At 44.5% G+C, this 22,968-nt stretch overlaps 1 protein-coding gene across 1 annotated transcript in view; it reads right to left on the minus strand.

Annotated features, from left to right (window-relative positions):
* Positions 1-22,968, minus strand: part of prss12 (serine protease 12) — a 251,895-nt gene that overhangs the window by 198,017 nt on the left and 30,910 nt on the right. The window contains exon 2 of the mRNA XM_078546933.1: positions 22,523-22,661. Coding sequence (XP_078403059.1) covers positions 22,523-22,661 — 139 coding nt within the window. The remainder of the gene's footprint in view (positions 1-22,522; positions 22,662-22,968) is intronic.

Here is a 22,968-nt window from a genome sequence, read left to right on the forward strand (position 1 = left end):
TACTCAATCTAAGCCATGAGCTTTTCCAACTAGACTTTTAGTCATGTGACTCTCTCTTACATCATCATGTGGGCAGTATTGTTTTTCCAGTCCCATACATTAACCCTTTCAGCTCTTAAACACCCTAATACTACATATTTGACAAAGCATAAATTTTGGTTTACATAGCTCAATCGGTAAAACTAATGTCCTTACCCAGTCTGACCTACATGAGACTCCTCACCCACAGCAAAGGGAGTGATCTTCTGAAATGTCCTAGCAAGCTAATCAGTTGTATCAAACCACTACAGAAAAGTCAAATATGAATAAAAACTGATGGAGCACTTGGCATCGACCTAGGCATCAGAAACAACAACAGCACACCCAGCCCAGTTGACCCTGCGAAGTCCTCCTCACTAACATCTGGGGACTAAAATTGGGAGAGCTGTCCCACAGGCTAGCCAAGCCATTCGTAGTCACACTCACCAAATCATACCTTTCATCCAATGTTCCAGACTCCTCCATCACCATCCCTGGGTATGCTCTGTGCCACTGGCAGGTCAGACCCAGAAAAGTTGGCCGAAAAGCGGTATACAGTCAGGGGGAGTGGCCTTAGGAGTTTTCAACATGGCTCTGGATCCCTGGAATCAGGTCAAATGTGGGCAAGGAAACCTGTTGATCACCATCTTCCACCCTCCCTCAGCTGATGAATCAGTACACCTCCATATTGAACATCACTTGGAAGAATCACTGAGGGTAGCAAGGATACAGAACATAGACTGAGTTGGGGACTTCTACGTCCATCACCAAGAACAGCAACCTGTAATGGAGTCCTGGAGGACATATCTGCCAGACTGGGCCTGCAGCAGATGGTGAGAGAACCAACAAGAGGGACAAAGTTACTTGAGCCCATCCTCAGCAATCTACCTGTCGCAGATGCATGACAGCTTTGGTAGAAATGACCTGACTCACTAATATAGACAACAATGCGACCTGGATATTAGTCAGCAGTGAAGGAATGGCACTCACTGTTCGCTATGCTGGCGGCTGCCCTGGGTTTTTGCAAGCTTCTGAGCAGAGTCATTCTGCTATCGGACATCTGATCCAGCACAGCTTCCCTCTACTGGGGATCTGTGGCATGAATGAACAGGCCAATCAGATTGAAAAATCCTCACAAAGCACGCAGTCTAAACCAGGAAGTATAAATCAGATTTCAGTCAAGTGAAGAGCGAAATAAAGATTGGAAAAAAAGGTAGGAATATAGGAACATAGGAAATGGGAGCAGGAGTAGGCCATTTGGCCCCTCGAGCCTGCTCTGCCATTCAAGTAGATCATGGCCGATGTTCTACCTTAATGCAATTTTCCAGCACTGTCCTCATATCCCTTGATGTCTTTACTACCTAGAAACCTATCAATCTCTGTCTTGAACAAATTGAATGACAGATCCTCCACAGCCCTCTGGGGTAGAGAATACCAAAGATTTACCACACTCTGAGCAAAGAAATTCCTCCTTATCTTAGTCCTAAGTAGCCTACCCCTTATTCTGAGACTGTGTCCCCTGGTTCTAGATCCCCCTGCCATAGGAAAAGTACTTCCTGCACCTATCTTGTCAAGCCCAGTAAGAATTTTGCAAGTTTCAATGAGATCGCTCTCATTCTTCAAAACTCTAGAAAATACAGACCCAGTCTCTTCAATCTCTCCTCATAGGACAATCTCACCAACCCAGGAATCAATCTGGTGAACATTCATTGCACTCCCTTTGTGGCAAGTGTACACCTTCCTTAGGTAAGGAGATCAAAACTGTATGCAACAATCCAGATATGGTCTCACCAAGGCTCTATACAATTGCAGAAAGACATCTTTACTCCTGTACTCAAATCCCCTTGTGATGAAGGCCAATATACTATTTGCCTTCTTAATTGCTTGCTGCACCTCAATACTAGCTTTCAGTCACTCATGAACAAGGACACCCAGGTTCTTTTGAACATCAACACTTTCCAATTGCTCATCGTTTAAAAAAATCTGCCATGTTCTTTCCCATTCACTTAGCCTATCTAAATCCCCTTGAAGCCTCTTTGTATCCTCCTCACAACTCACAGACCCACCTAGTTTTGTGTCATCAGCTCTTAAGAAGGGTCATTTGGACTTGAAACATTAACTCTGTTTCTCTCTCCACAGATGCTGCCAGACCTGCTGAGTTTTTCCAGCATTTTCTGTTTTTGTTTCAGATTTCCAGCATCCGCAGTATTTTGCTTATATCTTGGAAATATTACATTTGGTCTCCACATATAAATCATTGATATAGATTATGAATAGCTGGGGCCTAAGCACTGATCCTTGTGGTATCCCACCTGTCACAGCCTGTCAACCCGAGAATGAGCTGTTTATTCTTACTCTTTGTTTTCTGTCCGTTAACCAATTCTCAATCCATGCCATGCCACCCCAATCCTAAATGCTCTAATAGGAGACAGAATGAGAGGGAGAGAGAGAGAGAGAAATAAGAGACAGTTAGAAAAAGTTAGAAGTATTATTTTATATTTTTAAAAATCTCCAACACTAAACTTAAATTCTCAAGGCCAGAGGGGTTATTTGGCAGTCATTATGACTTACCACATCATCAACAATTCACTTACACATGTATACACTAGCCCTAACTTTTTTCTGGCATGTTTAGTGGATAATTAGTGGCTAAGGGCTACAACTCCATGCCGTTACATGGATTTCAATGCCATATCTATCGTAAGGCACTGTTATATTACAGCCTATGGACTTCCAGATTTCCATGTTTAACTAAGGATATGTGTACTCTGGAATATGCATTCCAATGTACTCCATTGTAACGGTGAGCATTGTTAGCCCCAGCATTATTCTCAAGGCAAAATCTGGGCCAAAGAATAGTTTTAGGCTATAATGCACATTCAGGGCAGAATTTTATGGCAAGTGAGCAGGTGGTGTGGGCAGAAGCGGAAGTAGATGTATCATCCAATCCCACCTAGTCCCATCAGCCCACAGCAATTTAATGTCCAACAGGGCTAATGGTGAGATTTCTGTCCCCAGCTGGGGAGAAAGTCCCGACTCCAAGAGTTGCCAGCTGACCACTGGCTGGGAGCTCTCTGGTCCCAGCAGCGCTTCTCGGAGCAGTGGCCACTGCTGGAACTGCAGGAGACCCCGATGAGGATTGTCGCTGGAACCGCAGAGTAAGGTAAGTGTGGCAAAGGAATATCGCCGGGGTCAGGCTGGTAGGCGTTAGTGAGGTGGGCTAGGGGGATCAGCGGTCTGGTTGGATAGGGAAGAGAGGAGGGAAAATGTGGGGTGATAAAAGCCTGTGGGGCCCTCAGATGTAAACAGAGGCCTTGTAAAGAAGGAACACCCTCCCACCTTCCACAATTTGCCTGATCAGTGTTACCCGCCAGGTTTTTCGCCCATCACTGGTCTCAGCCCATCACCTGGGAAATAACTGTGGAGTTTGGAAGTGGCCCTTAAGTGGCCATTAATTGACCCATTCCTCCCTCACCACTCATAACATTGTAGTGGGGGCAGGGGCAAGTGGGGTAGGCAATAGGAAAGGCACCCATGGCATTTTACGGTTCCCTCACCCCCCACCCCACCCTGCACCACCTGCAAAATGCAGGGAAGAATAGCATTCTACTTTTAGCTTTTATTAAAGATTTTGCATGTCCACAAATTACCTATTTTACCCTAGGTGCTCTGCATAAACATTTAGCTTGTAATTAATTTTATAAAAATACAAAAATATCTGAACATTTAGCTGGGCAATAGTGCTTCAGAAAAGAATCTCTAAAAGCCTTACAGGCCTTTACAATTAGCAGTTGGATGTGCTTTACGACATTCCTCTGTTGACTATTTTAATACAAATTATGTTACGTCATTTTAAAAGAGTTAATGTCACTGCTAAAACGTTGGACAGTGGAATGTCATATAGAGAAGTAAAGTACTTAGCTGCCAAAATCACTACCTGTATTTTCTACATTATATTTGATGAATAATATTCGGCCTTATTCCTATCTTCAGTGCTGTGCAGAAACTTATATTGGACATTGAGTTCAATTTCTCAATTCCGCAGCCTTATGCTAGGCTTGCATGAAACTGGTGGCTTCAAATGGCCACTTAATAGTTTTCTATGCTTTACTATAGCATTCCCTTATTGAGGTTTGGTTTTCACATATGAAAAATTGCCTTCCATATTTGCACTATCTTTATTATTTTTGTGGTACATAGTATTATTGTAAATATGTTCAGGGTTAATGGCCCTAAATTAGCTGGTATGAGCTATTTAGCACAGATGCATTTGAGACTGATCTATTTGGTTACTGCTCCTGAAGTAAGTGTTGACAGTTCTTTCACAGATTTTTACTTCAAATTAATGATAGACATTGTCACCTTGGCTGGACCTTGAGTGTTCTATGATCTCTGATGAATATTTTCTTGAAGTGAATTGTTCTTTGTTTTCCATTCTTTACTTTGCATTGGATTGATTGCTAAAGGTTTCTAGAAGGGACACAGGCAGTGGGCGCAGGCATTGTAAGCTTTATATGAAGAAGTGCATTCATCTTTGTCTTAAAAAACACTAGGCAGAATTTTACAGCCCCTCCCACCGGCAGGCATTTCTGGTCCCGCTGAAATCAATGGGCTTTTGAATGGCTCGCTGTATTTTCCGGCCCTACTCCCACTGCGATGGGGCCATGAAATTCTGCCCACTGTCCTTCTCAATTCACTTTATCTACTTCTATCACAGGTTCTCATGTAGGATGAGTCCGAGTTTGGCAAAATGTTTGCAAAAACTGAAGACAGCAGGAATGCAATGCATCGCATGTAACATTGAACAGAAATGCTAGCCATTAGCTTTCATGTTATTTATTGTATACTACCAGCCCATGGGTCAAGAATTAGCCTGTTCAATCACACAGAGGCCCATGGCAAAAACTCATGACCTTGAGCAGACATCATCCTCGGATCAAGGAACAGCCAAGATGATGACCAGCCCGTAGTAATATCTAGCACGTGGAATCAGCAAATAATGAATTGCTACACTTACTCCTCTATGCTTTGTAAAAATGTGTTTAAAAGCTTTGTAATTTAAAAATTGTGTTTACATTATACATGTAAGATTGTATGCCCAAGGAATTCTACTGATCACTTCCCAATGACTGAAATCTGATAGGCATACCGTTTATTCATTTGAATGTTTGTCAGGCTGGACATTTTTTTGCAAGGCTGTATTGTATAGGATAACACATGCCCTGCCAGAATTGGAGTTTTATAAAGCCAGATTATTTTTCAAGGTTAGTATCTGTCTCACAAACTGCTTTTCCTCAATAAATTATTCAGTTGTAGTAGTGTTGCTCACACTTTCTATACTTAAAGCTACTTTTGTTGCCATCCTCTTCTCAATTCTGAACAAAGTTAGCTTTCTTAAACTCAAATGTCAGCTCAAGGACATAAAACAATTACCGACTGGAGTTAAGGAATGGCGTTAAACAATTTTTGAAGCAGTGTTACGTGCTTTTCATGGTTTCATCTCTATAACTCTTGATTTAACAGTTTGCCGCTGTAACTTGAAAACTGAAGTTCATGTTTTAAATAACATTTAGCATTAAATGAGAAAAAAATATTCCACACAGTGAATAAATATCCAAGGGATGTGTGATCTGATTGATTGTGCAAAATGGAAATAACTAAATCATACTAAGAATACGAACATATGAAATAGGAGCAGGAGTAGGCCATTCAGCCCCTCGAGCCTGCTCCGCCATTCAATAAGATCATGGCTGATCTGTTTGTGTTTCAAATTCCACATTCCCATCTACCTCCAATAATCCTTGCCTAACAAGACTCTATCTACCTCTGCCTTAAAAATATTCAATGACCCCCACCTCCACTGCCTTCGAAGGCAGAGAGTTCCAAAGTTGCACAACCCTCTGAGATAAAAGAATTTCTCCTCATCTCTGTGCTAAAAGGCAATCCCTAATTTTAAAACAGTGCCCTCTTGTTCTGGACTCACCCACAAAAAGAAACATCCTCTCCATGTCCACCTTGTCAATACCGTTCAGGATTTTATATACTTCAATCAAGTCGCCCCTCACTCTTCTAAACTCTAGTGGAAACAAACCCAGCCTGTCTAACTTTTCCTCATAAGACAACCTGCTCATTCCAGTATCAATCTAGTGAACCCCCTCTGAACTGCCTCCAAAGCATTTATATCCTTCCTTAAATAAGGAGATCAAACTGCATACAATGTTCGAGATGTGGTCTCACCAATGCCCTGTGTAACTGAAGCATAACATCCTTACTTTTATGTTCAATTCCTCTCATAATAAAGGATAGCATTCCATTAGCCCTCTTAATTACTTGCTTTATCTGCATGAGAACACCTAGATCCCTCTGCACCTCGGAATTCTGCAGCCATTCTCCATTTAAGTAATACTCTGTTTTCTTATTCTTCCTGCTGAAGTAAACAACATTTTCCTACATTATACTCCATCTTCTAGGTTTTTGCCCACTCACTCAACCTATCCATATCCACTTGCAACCTCCTTCTGTCCTCTTCACAACATACTTTCCTACCTATCTTTGTGTCATCTGCAAATTTAATTACCATGCCTTCACTCACACAACACATCCTGCCAATCAGAAAAAGACCCATTTATGCATACTCTCTATTTCCTGCCAGCCAGCCAATCTTCTATTGATGCTAATATGTTACTCCTACACCATAAGCTTTTATTTTTCGCAATAACCTTTGCTGTAGCACCTTATCAAAAGCCTTCAGGAAATCTAAGTACAATATGTCTACAGGCTCCCTTTTATCCTCAGTGCATGTTACTCCTTCAAAGAAATTCAATAAATTAGTTAAACATGATTTCCCTTTCACAAAACCATGCTGACTCTTCCCAATTACCTTCAGTTTCTCTAAATGCTCAGCTATAACCTGCTTAATGATTGATTCTAACACCTTCCCTATGACAGGCGTCAAACTAACTGGTTTGCTAAATGAGATAGTTGCTCATTTATTACTTTTGACCATTGAGGAACAATGGCTATGACTAGAAATTAATGGACATTAGAAATGCCACCTTGCTTATATGAGCCATGCAATGGTCTTCTGTTTCCAACTGAGCCAACAATTAGAACTTACCTCCAGACAATCACCTTCTGGAACTGGGGACTGTAGTATTATCTTTTTTGGCAACAAGGAAGAAATGTAAGTTTTAAAATAGCACATCCCTAAACACAGAAAGATGTGGTGGAACAACAACAACAACTATTTTTCCTATATAATAACTTTAACGCAATAAAACATCCCAAGATTCTTTGCATGAGCATTATAAAACAAAATTTGACACTGGGATGACCAAAAGCTTGGTCAAGGAGGTAGATCTTCAACAATGCCTTAAAAGACCTAAGCAAAATAGAAGGGTGAAGAGGTGTAGGGAAGGAACTCCAGGGCTTTAGGTCTTAGGCAATTGAAGGCATGGCCACCAATGGTGGAACAACTGAAATCAGGGATGGTTAAGAGTCCAGAATTAGAGGAGCACAGATATCTCAGAGGGTTCTGGGGATGGAGGAGAATTCAGAGATAGGGAAGGACAAGGCTATGGAGGGATTTGAAAGTAAGGGAGAGAATTTTAAAATCAAGACATCGCTTGTCTGGGGGCCAATGTGGGTCAGCGAGCACAAGAGTGATAGGTGAACAGGGCTTGGTGCAAGTTAGGGCAAGGGCAGCAGTGTTTTGGTTGGCCTCAAGTTTACAATTTTAAAATGTGGAAGATTAACCAGGAGCGCACTGAATAGTCAACTCAAGAGGTAACAAATCTAAAGTTGCTGGGTAATAATCAAGTTCAGAAATCTTGGTTGAATTTTTTCTTCTACCTCAGTGAATGCAAATACTGGGCTTAACTTTTGAAGGCCAGAAAGCACCAGTGGGCGATTAATTGGAAAATTGTATACTGATTGCATTACAGATACATGGGTGACAATAGGCAATGGTGGGGTTGGTGGTATGGCAGGGATAGGGAGGAAGGAGACCCGGGGAACAATGGGTAATGGTGGGGTTAGTAGGGGAGAAGACAATGGCAGACAGTGGGGAGACTGAGGGTGGGGGAGCTGGAGCCTGACATGAAAGACTGGAACGCAGACACAGAAGGGGGTAGAATGGGAACCGCAGTGTATGAATGAGAGGATGCACACATATTCCGGAATACAAGGGGGTGTTGTGTTAGTGTGGCACAAGAGGGATGGGTTGCACAGAGACTCATGAAGGTGAGGGAGGGGAAAGGTTTGCATATTAGGGGTGAGTTGCACAGAGATTCATGGGGCTGGTGGGGAGGGACACTGTGCTGTCAGCAGTAAAGAAGGAATAGGATAGCTCATTGAAAGACAGTCATAGTCCCTGGTCTGGGGCCAGGTAGTCAGGGTGAGACATTAAAGGCAGTCCTGGGACTGAGTGCACCTCATAGTTAGGGTGAGAAATTAAAGGCAGTCGCAGGGCTTTGTGGGCCATGCTACAGGGCCATGCATAGCATGCATGTCATAGTCCTGCTCCAGGGAAGGGCAATGGCTGTGTGCTCGATGGGATAAAGCACAGCTTGGTGTGCAGGGCCTGGTCACTGTCACTGGCCATGGTCTTATCTGGCTTGGTACTGGGCTGCAGATAGGATGCTAAGGGTTAGGTGAGGCATCCGCAGCCTGTAAAGAGGAAATACATAATACAGAGGCGGGGTATTCAAAACTCTTCTGTGGGGGGGTGTCTCCTCTGTATGTGACCATGCACGCAGCCTTGAGATGGGGAGGGGCGAGGTCCACATGGGGCGTGGGGACATCAACAGTGATGGGCTCAGGGTGGAGGGCTGGAATGTTGACCATAATTGCAGTAGGATGCAAGACTACTAGGAGAGGTGAGAGAATAATGGGAGAGAGCTCTATCTGCACATTGTGGTGCTCCAGGAAGATTGGAGGTGCACGAACACTGACAGAGGGAGGGTCAAAGCTGGTCTCAAAATGAAATCTCAAAATCACCATCTTACAATCACAAAGTAATGGCATAGTAACAAATCAAAAGTGGAAGAGTCCACAGGGGAGGGGTCTGAATCAGTGTGGGAGCAGTCCAGGGCTGCACTCAGGGGCCCATTTCAAGGGACACCCTCAACCTGCTTGGAGTCAAAACATTGAAACGAAGTCAGGGCAAAAGAGAAAAAAGGAAGATTTCTTTGAGAAGGTTCCATTGGAGCCATTGCCTTTTTTTGCACTTCAACTAGAGATGGCAGGAGCCACTGGCTTCACAATACAGTCACTCCATTTGAGCATTAACAGAGAGGAATGTGAGAATGTAAATGAAGGTAACTGTTTGGGGAACACAGCCGCTGCATATCTGCCAGATCATCAATGAAAGTCCATAATGTGCATTCTCCAATTGACATGGATAATGGGCCAAAGGGCATCCAGTCATTGCTGAAGCGCAAGTTGAGGTTGATCAGCATAAAAGGTCATAGATTGCAGGAGTGCCTTTGGTAAGGTTGCATATTTCATGAGTGTGTCCAAACCTCTCCTAAATTCTGAGGGGTTGAGATGTAAATGATCAGGGTTGGCATCGTGGGCACCTGGATATGTGAGTGTATGCCTCAGCTGCAAGGCTGTATCATTGAGAAGCTATTAGCACAGACACAGCTCTGGCACATGACATTGACTTTCTGTTTGTGAGTAGAAGGTCTACTATATTGCCCAGTGTTCACTAATCTCACGCATCTATCAATACCCAGGGAGAAGGAGGATTGAAGAATGGAGCCTGTGCTCAATGCTGCCTTCCTGATGGCAGTGATCCGATCAAGGAGGAGGAGAAGAGCCTGGTACCGCCTAGCCCAACTTCAAGAGGAGGCCCGACCTCAGTTCCATGGTCCAGGGGAACCCCAGCAACACCCAGAAGATAAGGAGTTAGACCCAATCCCACGGGGACAACTCGCATGACCAATGGTCTACCGAAGAAGACTTTCCTGTGCTTGTCAAGGGAGGTGGTGACTCATATCTGCTAAGTTCTACAGGAGGATCTAACGCCCCAAGGACTGGGAGGACATCCCCCGCCAGTGATCTTGAAGGTCACCGCCATGCTCAACTTTTTTGCCTGCAGATCGTTCCACGGATCCACAGGGGATGTATGCAGCATCTCACAATCCTCAACACATAAATGTATCAAGGAAGTGACAGATGCCCTTTAAGGTAAGGCTCATCATTATGTAAAGTTCACACTCAATGAAGCTAGCCAGGCAGCTAGATTTCCGGGGTTTGCAGCTATCTCAGGCTTCCTTAGAGTACAGGGTGCAATCAATTGCACACATGTGGCCCCTGATGTTCATTAACAGGAATGGGTTCCACTCCCTGAATGTTCAACTGATGTGCGATCATCAGAAGCAGATCATGCATGTTTGTGCCAGGTACCCTAGGAGTTCCCATGACTCATATATCCTGAGTCACTCCCAGTTGCCTCACATATTCAAAGGGCCAAAGTGCATACAGGGTTGGCTGCTTGGGGATAACAGCTACCCGCTCAAACGTTGGCTCATGACACCGGTGCATCGTCTTCTGAGTCACTCGGAGGAGAGATACAATGTGGCGCATAAGGCAACATGATCCATCATCAAGCAGACCATTGGCATCCTGAAGATGCAACTCCAATGTTTGGACTGCTCAGGTTTGCAGTGCTCTCCAGAGAGGGTGTCTCACATCATCATGGTCTGTCGCTTCAAAGGAGGATCCCTTGTGTCATGAAGCTGTTAATGTATATAACATCTTGGAAAATATTTTTCTTTTAAAATAGAAATTTAGTCTGCGGGTGTGACTTAACTGGATTAAAGCCAGCTGGTCTGGGTGCTTTGATGGGTACTAATTTTGATATGGAAGAGAGATAGCGTGCATTTGCATTTTTTTGAATGGAGCATTCAAGAAGTGGGGTGAAAACTTTTCGCCTATCTAGCAGCTACCAAGCAATATGTTTATGTTACTAATAAAATTGGTACTGTGAAAGGGATTTCATTGTTAAAAGGTGAAGTTCAAAAAGGCTGGTGAAACAATGAGAATTAACATTCAATGGGGCTGGTTGGTATAACTTCAGTAGTTTTCAGGTGTACAGAGCAGAGGCAATGTGAGACCAAAAGGCAGCTGCAAGCCTCCAACTGGCTCCACGGTGAAAAGAACCTAATTTTGAATTTGTAAACTGAAAATGCTTTGCCTGGTGTTTGGTTAAGTCTATGGGTTGCTAAAGACAAAATACTGCGGATGCTGGAAATCTGAAACAAAAACAAAAAATACTGGAAAAACTCAGCAGGTCTGACAGCGCCTGTGGAGAGAAAGACAGAGTTAACGTTTCAAGTCCGTATGACTCTTCCTCAGAGCTAAAAGGAAGTAGAAATGTGGTGAAATATATACTGTTTAATGGTGGGGGGGGTGGAACAGGTTTCTTCCTATCTTGACTCCGTTCTCTCTCCCCTTGTCCAGTCCCTTCCCACCTACATCCATGACTCCTCTGATGCCCTACATCATATCAACAATTTCCAGTTCCCTGGCCCTAACCACCTCTTCTTCACCATGGACGTCCAATCCCTCTACACCTCCATCCCCCACCAGGATGCTCTGAGGGCTTTCCGCTTCTTCCTGGAACAGAGGCCCAAACAATCCCATCCACCACCACTCTCCTCCATCTGGCTGAACTTGTTCTCTCACTGAACAATTTCTCCTTAAACTTGTCTCACTTCCTCCAAATAAAAGGCGTGGCTATGGGTACCCACATGGGCCCCAGTTATGCCTGTCTCTTTATGGGATATGTGGAGCATTCCTTGTTTCAGTCCGACTCAGGCCCCCTCTCACAACTCTTTTTTCAGTACATCGATAACTGTTTTGATGCCGCTTCATGCTCTTGTCTAGACCTGGAAAAATTTATCAATTTTGCTTCCAATTTCCACCCCTCCATCACTTTCACATGGTCCATCTCCAACACTTCCCTTCCCTTCCTTGACCTCTTTGTCTCAATTTCTGGTGATAGACTGTCCACTAATATTCATTACAAGCCCACCAACTTCCACAGCTTCCTCTACTACAGCTCCTCACATCCTGCTTCCTGTAAGGACTCCATCCCATTCTCAGTTCCTTCGCCTCCGTTGCATCAGTTCCGATGATGCCACTTTCCAACATAGTGCTTCTGACATGTCTTCCTTCTTCCTTAACCGAGGTTTCCCACCCACGGTGGTTGACAGGGCCCTCAACCGTGTCCGACCCATCTCCCGCGTCTCTGCCCTCACACCTTCCTCTCCCTCCCAGAACCATGATCGGCTCCCCCTTGTCCTCACTTTTCACCCCACCAGCCTCCACATTCAAAGGATCATCCTCCACCATTTCTGCCAACTCAAGCATGATGCCATCACCAAACACATTTTCCCTTCACCCCCCTGTTTCCATAGGTACTGTTCCCTCTGGGACATCCTGGTCCACACCTCCATCACCCTCAACACCTCAAACCCCTCCCACAGCACTTTCCCATGCAATCGCAGAGGTTGCAACACCTGCCCCTTTACTTCCCTCCTCCTCACCGTCCAAGGGCCCAAACACTCCTTTCAAGTGAAGCAGTGCTTCACTTGCACTTCCCTCAATTTGGTCTACTGCATTCGTTGCTCCCAATGCAGTCTCCTCTACATTGGAGAGACCAAACGCAGACTGGGTGACCGCTTTGTGGAACACCTTCAGTCGGTCCGCAAGCATGACTCAGACCTTCCTGTCGCTTGCCATTTCAACACACCACCCTGCTCTCATACCCACATGTCCATCCTTGGCCTGCTGCAATGTTCCAGTGAAGCTCAACGCAAACTGGAGGAACAGCACCTCATCTTCCAATTAGGCACTTTACAGCCTTTTGGACTTAACATTGAGCTCAACAACTTCAGACCATGAACTCTCTCCTCCATCCTCACCCCTTTTTGATCCCCTTTTATCAATATTAATTTTTATTGTTTAATTTTTATTTATTTTTTCCACTTATTTTTATTATTATTATTTTTTAAATTTATTTCCATTTTTATTCATTGTTTTATCTCCAGCTTTTAGCCTATTTTTGATCTTTTTTCCCACCACCGTCCCCTCTCCCCACCCCACCCATCCCTACTAGGGCCATCTGTCACTTGCTCATGCTCTTTCCAGAGTGCTTACCCTGGTCCGGCTATTATCACATTCTGCTTTCTACTCTTAATGCCACCATTAGCACCTCCTTTAGCCAGTATCACCACCATTAACACCCCTTTACCTTTTGTTTATGACATCTTCTGCAATCTCTCCTTTGCCTCCACCTATCGCTGGCCTTCTATCCAGCTTCACCTGTTCCACCTCACTTAAACAGTATATATTTCACCACATTTCTACTTCCCTTTAGATCTGGACAAGAGCCATATGGACTCGAAACATTAACTGACTTTCTCTCCACAGATGCTGTCAGACCTGCTGAGTTTTTCCAGCATTTTTTGCTTTTATCTATGTGTTGCTGTTGTCTTAATGGAGATCAATTTGGGAATGTGATAAAAGTTATGATAATGGTAATTTGTAGCCATGTGTATATATTTTAACCTTTGTAAGTTAATTAAATGTTTCAATTAGTTTAATGTAAAGCCTCGAGAACTGGTGGTCTGATTCCTGAATTTAGAGTCGCATCTCAAACACAACACTTAAAATTATAGGTTATGACAGTTGTCTAAAGTTTCCCTCTGGGAATTTTAAATAACTCAGCTTTACTAACTGCATCGGTCATAACACCATGGATGTCTGCTGTCGTTTCTTTAAATTGACCACATGCTAAAGGGCATTTAAGAACACACATATCTACCTTTCCAAAAACACCACAATGATTATGGACAGAAGAGAAGGGAATTGGGGGCTTCAGTTTATCTCTCCTCGCCTGTTCATAACAGAATTGGGTGTTGTGTCGTAGAGAGACATGAAGGACACTGAAAGCTCCTCAGACGATGAACAGCAGGAACAGCAGGAAGGTGAATTGGGGGATGAGTGTCTGCTTCCATGTGAGGATACCATCGAAGAAGCATGGCGTGGAAGACGTGCCCGTGCAACACTGATAGCCACAAGATTCCAGGAGGATTGGGGTACAGGCAACAGGAATGACCACATTCCTTCTCTCCCTTAGCGCCATGTCAGTGGAATGAAAGGTCTTTACAACAAGTAGCATTGAGAGCAAGTTCAGCATTTGGACTTGCATCTTCAACCCTCATGAATAGATGTTCCCACTGTCTCCAGCTGCTGGTGCTCTTCCCTGTGGGTCCCGAGGGCCCATACCTGACTCCCTGAGGATACGGTGCTCCTGCAGTGATGTCAAGGTGCCCCACCCGCCTCTCACCTAGCCACTGATGGATCCGACCAATGCCTATAGAAATGGAGTGCAGGTCCAAGCGCAAATCTGGCTGGACCAAGATCTACAAGGCAGTCGCCGCCCTTCCCATGGAGACCTCAAGACGCTCGCATGTTGGAGCCACGACATCAGGCAGAACGTGATCAGACTCCTGCATCCTTCACTCTAGTCTGTTGACTGCCCCTCGCATCTCTGCCTGATATTCCGCTGCCTGTCTTTGCATCTCCAGAATGTGTGACATGGTTGTTCCAGAGGCTCACCATCAGACTAGGATTCAGTGGGAGCCTGATCTCCGGCAGTACTCCGAGTGCCAGAGACCTGGAATGTCACTGCTTCAGACTGCCGTGGAGATGTGTCTGTGGGGTGTTCCCCAGAATGTGACCCCGAACCTACTCTATAACTAAGATCCACAGGGTTTGCTGGTGGAGAGTGCAGGTGAATGCAGTGACGGGTCTTCATCCGATGGCTCCTCAGCTTCCTCGCCTGAAGTGGCCTGGGGGCTGGGGCTTATGTTGGCTCCGGAGGTCTGGTTAAACCTGCTGCTGTCTGTAAGAGAAAGCAGATAGATTTAGTTCATGAACAGGCTGGATACAACATTGCATGCCACTCACTGAGAATGTTAGGATGTGATCAACTCATGGAGGGCTCATCTGCAGTGGCTTGCTGGGAGAGGCCAATCTCACCTTCTCCAAAGGAGTGATCTCTCACCTCGGCATCCAACTCTGCATCATCCTCCTTGTGTTTGGTTAGCTCCCCGATGTCAGCCCTCCCTCCTCCAGTCTCGGATCTCTCTCTCTTGTTGTGGCCAAGCTTGGCCTGGACAGAGACAAATAGGATGGAATGTGATGAGAAGGGATGGAGCAGAGATTGGGAAGCATGCATACTTCCTTTGTGCACTGAGCCCCCGCCCCCCCCAGCACCCCCCACCCCCCCTCTCCAGTAAGGGCTGAGAGTAGAGTTTGTGCAGCACGATAAATGAGATGGTGGTGATGTTAAAGTGCCTGTGAGACAATCAATGCTGATGCCTCCCCTGCTGACATTGTGTGAGATTTCTGGGCAGTGTAACCCTTTGAGTACATGATGCCATTATGAGGGTGTGAGATTGGAGTGAGCTGAAGGTTGACTTACCCTGGCGGAGCAGATGAGAACATTCATTCTCTTCCTACACTGGTTGGTGTTTCTCTGGCTGTTGCCCAATGCATTTACGTGCTTGCAATCGCCTCCTACACAGACGAGGCGAGGTCAGTGGGCTTCCTGGAGCCATCCATGGGATAGAGGATATCCTGGCGTTGACGGACACCATTGATGAGGGCCTCCAGGGAGTCATGACTAAACTTCGAGGCAGCTTTCTTCTTCAATGCAGCCATCTTGAGGCATTTTCTTCACAAAGCTGGGCCAGAAAGAGTGAGGGCAGCATTTAAATATGGCACCTGGATCTTTGACTCCCATTAGGGAACAGCGGGGCGGGCGAATCAGTTCCCGACCCACCATGTGATTCGGAGAGTTACTGGCCTGTGCATAATTAATTAGCTTCTGAGCGTGAAATTGGGCATGATTTCCCTCCATGCCACCCCACAGGAAACATGCCGCAGAACCCGCCTGCCACGGCACTTAGTTTCAGGAATGGAAAACTCCTCCCATCAGTACCTCATTGGCTATGAAGCATCTTGGGTATATTCTGAAGACAGGAAAAGCACGATATTAATGCAAGTTCTTTTTTTTTTGATTGCCTGATATTTTTTGCCCATTAATGTTTAGATCCTTCCAGCCTCAACATCAAATTCAACAAATTTCAGATCATAACCATTGCTCCCATATTATCAGATGGCTGTACCTGGTAATGATTCTGTTATTCATTTAATAGCTCCGACCTTTCACCACATCTCAGTCCTTTTTTTGAGCAAAGCACCCAAGATTTTCTGCTAAGTTGCCCACTGTATGGGTGGGATTCATGGGCAGGACGAGAAAATTTGGAGAGTCTTTAAAAGTCAACTGCTCTCCAAATTTTCCCATCCTGCCCACGCCAATGCCCAGCAGTGGTGGGGCTGGAAAATCCGGGCATGTGTGTGACCCCAGCAGTGCCAGAGAGACACAAGAAGTTCTGCCCAATTTTTGTACAGGTATTTGAGTAGTCTTCCCCTCTTGTACACTTTGTTCCCTTTGTGCACCTATCCTAACACTCGTAACTAAGTGGACAGGCATAAGGTTCAATCCCAGGTCACCACCAACATCCCTAGTAACTGGCCGTCAGGACGAGTTAACGATCTACTAGGCATTCACTCCTCCAGGAAACTCCACAGCCTCTGTTCAGCATCTCCCAACCTGTCAGACTATAGATCAGAATCTGAATGAAGTAATCCTCCCATCTGGGTCCATTCTTGATCTGTGACATTAAACATGGGCTCTGTGCCATCACAGTGGTTGTGTTAATAATTCAAGTATTAAAAATGCAGGACATTTCTTTTGTATGCATGGCCCCTCATCACTGCTATCAGAAAGACAGAGATGATATCATTGATTATTATGCTACTTGGATAAAGCACATCTATTCTCCAACCTGAACTGCTGCTTAGGTGTTTGCTTATTCAAAGAGATCACTTGAATATTGTACATCACTCAAGCTTATGTTGACAGCAGACAAATTTGAATGCTGACCCACAAGCTTGTTTCATATCATTCGTGCCAATCTGAAAATAAAATGCACGTTCGGTATTGCTCTTTACTGGGACGTTTGGGAAACGAGGATGAATATTTACCTAACAATGACGACCAAATGAATATTATTTAATATACTGAAAAATATGAGTGAAAGCCTTCACAACATTGTCTTGCCCTCCATCTCTCCACTAGCCCAGCTCTGGCTGACTGACAGCGTGTTTTAATATTTTGGACAGGAGACAGATTGATCTGTTGGCTACATCATGGAATAATGATGAGAAGTGGAAGACATAAAAAAACACTGCGTGCTAGCAATGAATTACAAAAAATTTCCAAACAAAGGTCCAGATGATATCATAGGTACCAAGATTCAGTTACTATCCATAATGTAATAAGAACTATACGGTATTAATTCCAATATTTTGAAAAAGATGAATTTTCAACTTTTGTTACAAATGCTTTTAATAATCTGCTGTTAGGTGCGGGGGTAGCTATTAGCCATAGGGCATCAAGGCATTTGGCTTTCATCGTAGTAGAATACTTTGTTACTTTGATTACATATATATTTATTATACATTTACATGCTTTGAGATGTTTTACTACATTAAGCGTGCTATATAAATGCAAATTATCGTTGCTTCACTGTTATTAAATTATCAAATTGCTTATTGAGCATCCAGCACTGAATGAGCAGAAACTTCCTCCAATTAAATATTGGGAGGACTGAAGTCATTGGGCCATAACTGCCAAGCTCTCCAGCGTCAGATTCGGGGGGACAGGAGGAGTACCCCAAAGTTGTCCTAGGGAATCCCTCTCAGAACTTCACAGGTAAGGGTTTGCATGGCAATTTCCCAGAAACGCAAACTTCCTCTGGGCAATTGCCCTGTGCTGGGAACCATCCAAAAATGCAATTTACATCGCAAACTTTAGATGGTTCCGACTGGGTTACATCAGAAAAAGTTATAAGAATTAAAATCTCTTCTAAATTCTGGGTAACTACTGTAAAGACACATATGAGCCTCCCCACGGGACTCCCCACACATCCCCAACCCCACACGGGACTCCCCCCACACCGTTGACCCCCCCCCCAGGGAATTCCCCCATGCACCCGATACTCCATAGGATATCCCCCCACCCACACAGGTCTCCTCCTCCTCGCCCGTGGGCCTGTCTGTCACCTCCCCATTCCTGACACACCCTGAACCAACACTCTCTCTCCAACCCGGCCACCCCTGACCTACGACCCACCGTCCGCCCTCCCAACCTCCAACCCACTCCTGACTTCCAACCCAACCCCACCCCATGACATCCAACCCCTGCCACCTCTCCACCTCCTCACCCCCACTACCTCACTTCCACCCCCTCAGACCTCCAAACCCCCACCACACCCTGACCTCCGACCCTCTCTACATTCCCCGACCTCTCACCACCCTCCGAGATCCAACCCACCCACCCCACAACCTCACCCCACACCCTGCAATGTCTGACCCCCCACCCCACCACTTACCTTAGACAGTTACCTTCTCCCTGACCTGTCAATTTCAATGGGACCTTTAACTTACCTAGTTTATGGCAGGTAGTGCCGTAAAAAAGGGGCGTGTCCTCCTTCAATTCGATGGAGTTGGACTTTGATGTTGGACCTAGGGGACGAGCTGCACTGCCTGAGTCTTGCCCAGCCTGAGTGTTATGGTCGGGCGAGATAGGCACAGAAGATAATCCATGACGGTAATTGCCATTCCGAGGAAGTTACAGCCCATTGTTTTCAGTCACTGCTCCAAACTCCATTCTCCAGTTACCAACTCTTTTCCTCTCCTCTCCTATGGCAATTGCCTGAGGCTGAACCAGGCTGTTTACAACGTTGTTGTCACATCTGATTCCAAGATGAGCTTCTAGCTACATATTCGCTCCATCACTAAGGTCAACTATGTCTATCCGCGTAACATCATCTGACTTTGCCCCTGCCTCCGCTCATCTGAACACTCATTCACACCTTTTCAACTTTAGATTTGACTATTTCAGTACACTCCTGGCTGGTTTTCCACATTCTACCCTCCATAAGACTGAGGGCATCCAAAACTCTGCTGCCGTGTCATCACTCACATCATCGCCTCTGTGTTTGCTGACTTACATTGGCTCTCAGTCAACCAACATCTAGATTCTAAAATTCTCATCCTTGCTTTTGAATCCCTCTAAGACCTTTCCTTTCCCTTCTCTGTAAATCCTGCGATCCCAGAACCCTTCGAACAATCTGTGCTCAACTAATTCTGGCCTCTTGAGCATCCCCAATTTTAATCGCTCCACTATTGGTGGCCACGCTTTCAGCTGCCTAGGCCCTATGCTCTGGAATTTTCTCCCTACACCTCTCTGCCTCTCTAGCTCTCTTTCCTCTTTAACACACTCCTTAAAAACTACCTCTGTGTCCAGCCTTTTGGTTATCTGAGCTGATATCTCCTTATGTGGTTCAGTGTCATATTTTGTTCTATAATGTCCTGGCAAAGCACTTTGGGATGTTTGACTATGTTAAAGGTGCTGTATTAATAGAAGTTGTTGTTGTTATTAGTGGCAGTGTTGGTGGTTTTGTTTCACAGGTCTACTCTCATTAGCTATTATTTACATAAATGTGTGAACTGGGGTAAGGTGGTACCTTATTTAAGTATCTGGATTGGATTCATCACACAGGATCAGCATAAGCAGAGGAGAGATTATGATTTAGATTAACGCAGGGGCCACATGTCCATGTTTACCAGACATAGGCTGTTCTGAAATTGGCAAATGGAAGGCTCTGTGCTTTACGCAAACTGTTTTAATTATCTTGTTAACAGTATGAAGTAACACTCAAACCAGCAGCTGTCCAAGAGAGCTTTTCATTACAAACTCAGTTTTAAATTAGGATCAACGTAAACCAGCCCTTGATTATGATTTACCCTTCATAACAGTTTATGAGTAGAATTATAGTCTCAGTGATATTATACAATTGCTGAATTACAACTCCCTGTTATTGCACCTATTAGCAAATAAATAGCAAAAGATGACTCACAGTCATATATATATATGTTTGTGTTGTAATCTTATTGGCCGGCAACTGAGTGTGCAAGAAATTGAGCTCTGAGAATCATCACAGAGTAACATCAGATAGTATCAAATATATCTACAGCTCATTCTAGTTATATTACATTCAGGCTTTAAATAGGTGAAAAGACAATCATTTCCTAAAGGTTCTTACTGTTACAAATGTAAATGCATTACTGACAGGCAATGATTAAAAAAAAAATCCACAGCCCAGAAGTGGCTTCATACCATGGGCAGACTTACAATTTGCTTAGCTCTCTGACAGCCGCCAATGTCGGCACTTTGGTCTCTTGATGAGTATCCTGTTTGTACTGAAAGATCCAGGCTTGTAACCTGAGCTCCACTATGTAATTCATGCAAGTGGATTAAGTGGTGCTGCGGACAAACTCTGTGAAGGTACTAATGCGATCCCTTTAATTGAAATTGGACACTTGTGCACATCAGACACTGCAGTAATATTTTGCCTTCACCACATGGGTGGCAATATGAAGAAGCAGATCGCCCACTCGTTATGGAAGCCATCTGATTCCTATTCATCAATGGAATGACAATTGGTCTGGTTCTATGCTAAGCATGCGATGATTTACCCCAATGTGTGCGAATACTGTTCCTAATGTGCACAGGGTATGGGAATAAAAATAAAACCTTTTGAAGCAACTTTCCCCATGATGAAAACAGGGCCTACAAGTAATATTAGTAAAGAACAGTGGCAAGATGGGGTTAAATGAAACATCTGCAGTTTTTGAAAAATTCCATTACTAGTTTGTACTGACAGCGCATCCAATTTATCATCAGAACACAACCTAGGACTAGAAATTCAGTATCATGCATTTTTGGGCACCTCACCCACAGAGTACTAACAACCCACATTCAAATGGGGAAATTCAAGGTGCCCAGGACTTTGGGCCTCGGACCTCATTATCATGTATAAAAAGCACTGGTAGGGGCCTGTACAGGTTTGTGCGCCAATGTGCAGGTAAATGATGGGTAAGATCACAGGTGTCTGAAGGAGGCTGGACCTCAGAATGCCAAGAGATAGGAGGTCAGAAAAGAGCATCACATGAGTCTGCAGAATTGTTGGGGGGCGGGGCCGCAGAATGCAATTGGTCTTACGGGGGTGGGGCACTAGATGGTCAGACCAGGGTCATGAGGCGATCAGATGGGCCTGGAGATTGAAGTTGGGAGTGAGGTCAGAGATCTTGGAACTCGGAGCAGTGGTGCTTAAGATAAGTATTAATCTTTTCTCCATTTGCACGGAAGTCTCAGACGCAAACCCAAGTTGCAAGAAGAAGCAGAAACAGGTGTTAGGTCCCTTATTTGGATATATTAATTTTCTAACTCAGCCTTCTGACATGGAAGGATGCCCCTTGTCTGGCTTTTACCAGAATTGTGCGCATGCAGCATGGATGTCACAAAACAACACCCTGGGCACTGAAAACTCCTGGCACTAGGGAGCCGAATTTCCAGCCCCTATTCTTGAAATAAATTCTTGGGAAATAAATTGCTCCAGGCAATTTGCCAAGATACATTTCAAGATGAACTACCCTACTGTTGTCACATGGTATAGGTAAGTGAAGCTTCATCTGACTTTCATACCTGGACTTGTCCTGAATGGCCAGCTGCACCAGGGTCATCCAGGGTCAGGAGAGAAAGTGGACTGGAGGGATAGTCTGTTCCTGTCTGCTTTCAGGCCTGATTAAGAAGCGGCACTAATCCCATGGAGCTGTCAGTGAAATGAGTTCCTGCTCATCCAGCTGACAAAGGACAGATGCTCCCTCCACTGGCTTAGTGGGCATGTTACTAAGCCATGCAGACCAAAACAAGCTGAGGATTGATCCCTGGTCTGTGATGACTTAACAAATATCAGCTGGTGCTGCTGTGGGGGTTCTCCAATTGGCCTCTGTTTTCATGAGAAAGGAAAAGCCTGCTAGACTACTCCTGGGCACTATTCAGTGTGCCACACTGAACAACACCAGTGTGTGGACACTATGATGCTTTCCATGATTAAACAGTCAATGCTCACAACCTGGACTCACACATAAAGGATAGTCAGCTGGATGAAGTACTGGAGGGCTGAATATTATCACTACATGGTCCAGCATCTTCATCAGAGGGTGGGAGAAGAGGCGAGGCCAATGAGGAGAAAAACCTGAGCAAAGTAGTATATATATTGGACAAAAAGGAAAGACTTACTAAGATAAACATGAAGTTTCCATTTTGTACAACACTTTAAATTGTACCTGTCTCTGTCTCAATATACACAATGTTCAAAAGACTTTGGCCCATTCTGTAATAGTTAACTTACAAGTAACTTTTGTCAGTTGAGCTAGCAAGGGAATTTTACAGCTCTCTGAGACTGAACTCAAAAAAAACCAAATTCAAAAATTCCATATTTCAAAAACCTACCCATATCCAAGCTGTCGACAAACAACTGATGCATCCCGATTGTCCCAGTTCCTGTTGCATATCAGTCCCCACACTCCGTTCACGTAAACTTCAACTCTACCTTCACGTTGATTTTCACCTCCTTGCAATCTGACTAAACCTGATAAAACAAAATATTCATAAATGTTTGGAAGCGCAACACCAAAAATCAACAGTGATGGGAGGTGCAAACAGTCACTTGGTCAAAACAAGAAGGTGAAAAGCATGTTTTTAAACCATTCTGATAAAATCTTAGCAGACCTACATGAGCACAGATCATTCCTAAATATTGACTGTCAGAACTGGCATTCATCAGTGAAAATGAGTAAGTACCACCCAATCACAATGTACCCGCATAAATGATCTTCTGCACATTTCTGAAGCCGCTGATGGAATATTTGATCTTCATAACTTTCGGGAGAGAACAG

This window comes from Cetorhinus maximus, chromosome 1, assembly GCF_964194155.1.
Source record: "Cetorhinus maximus chromosome 1, sCetMax3.hap1.1, whole genome shotgun sequence".
Classification (NCBI taxonomy): Eukaryota; Metazoa; Chordata; class Chondrichthyes; order Lamniformes; family Cetorhinidae; genus Cetorhinus; species Cetorhinus maximus.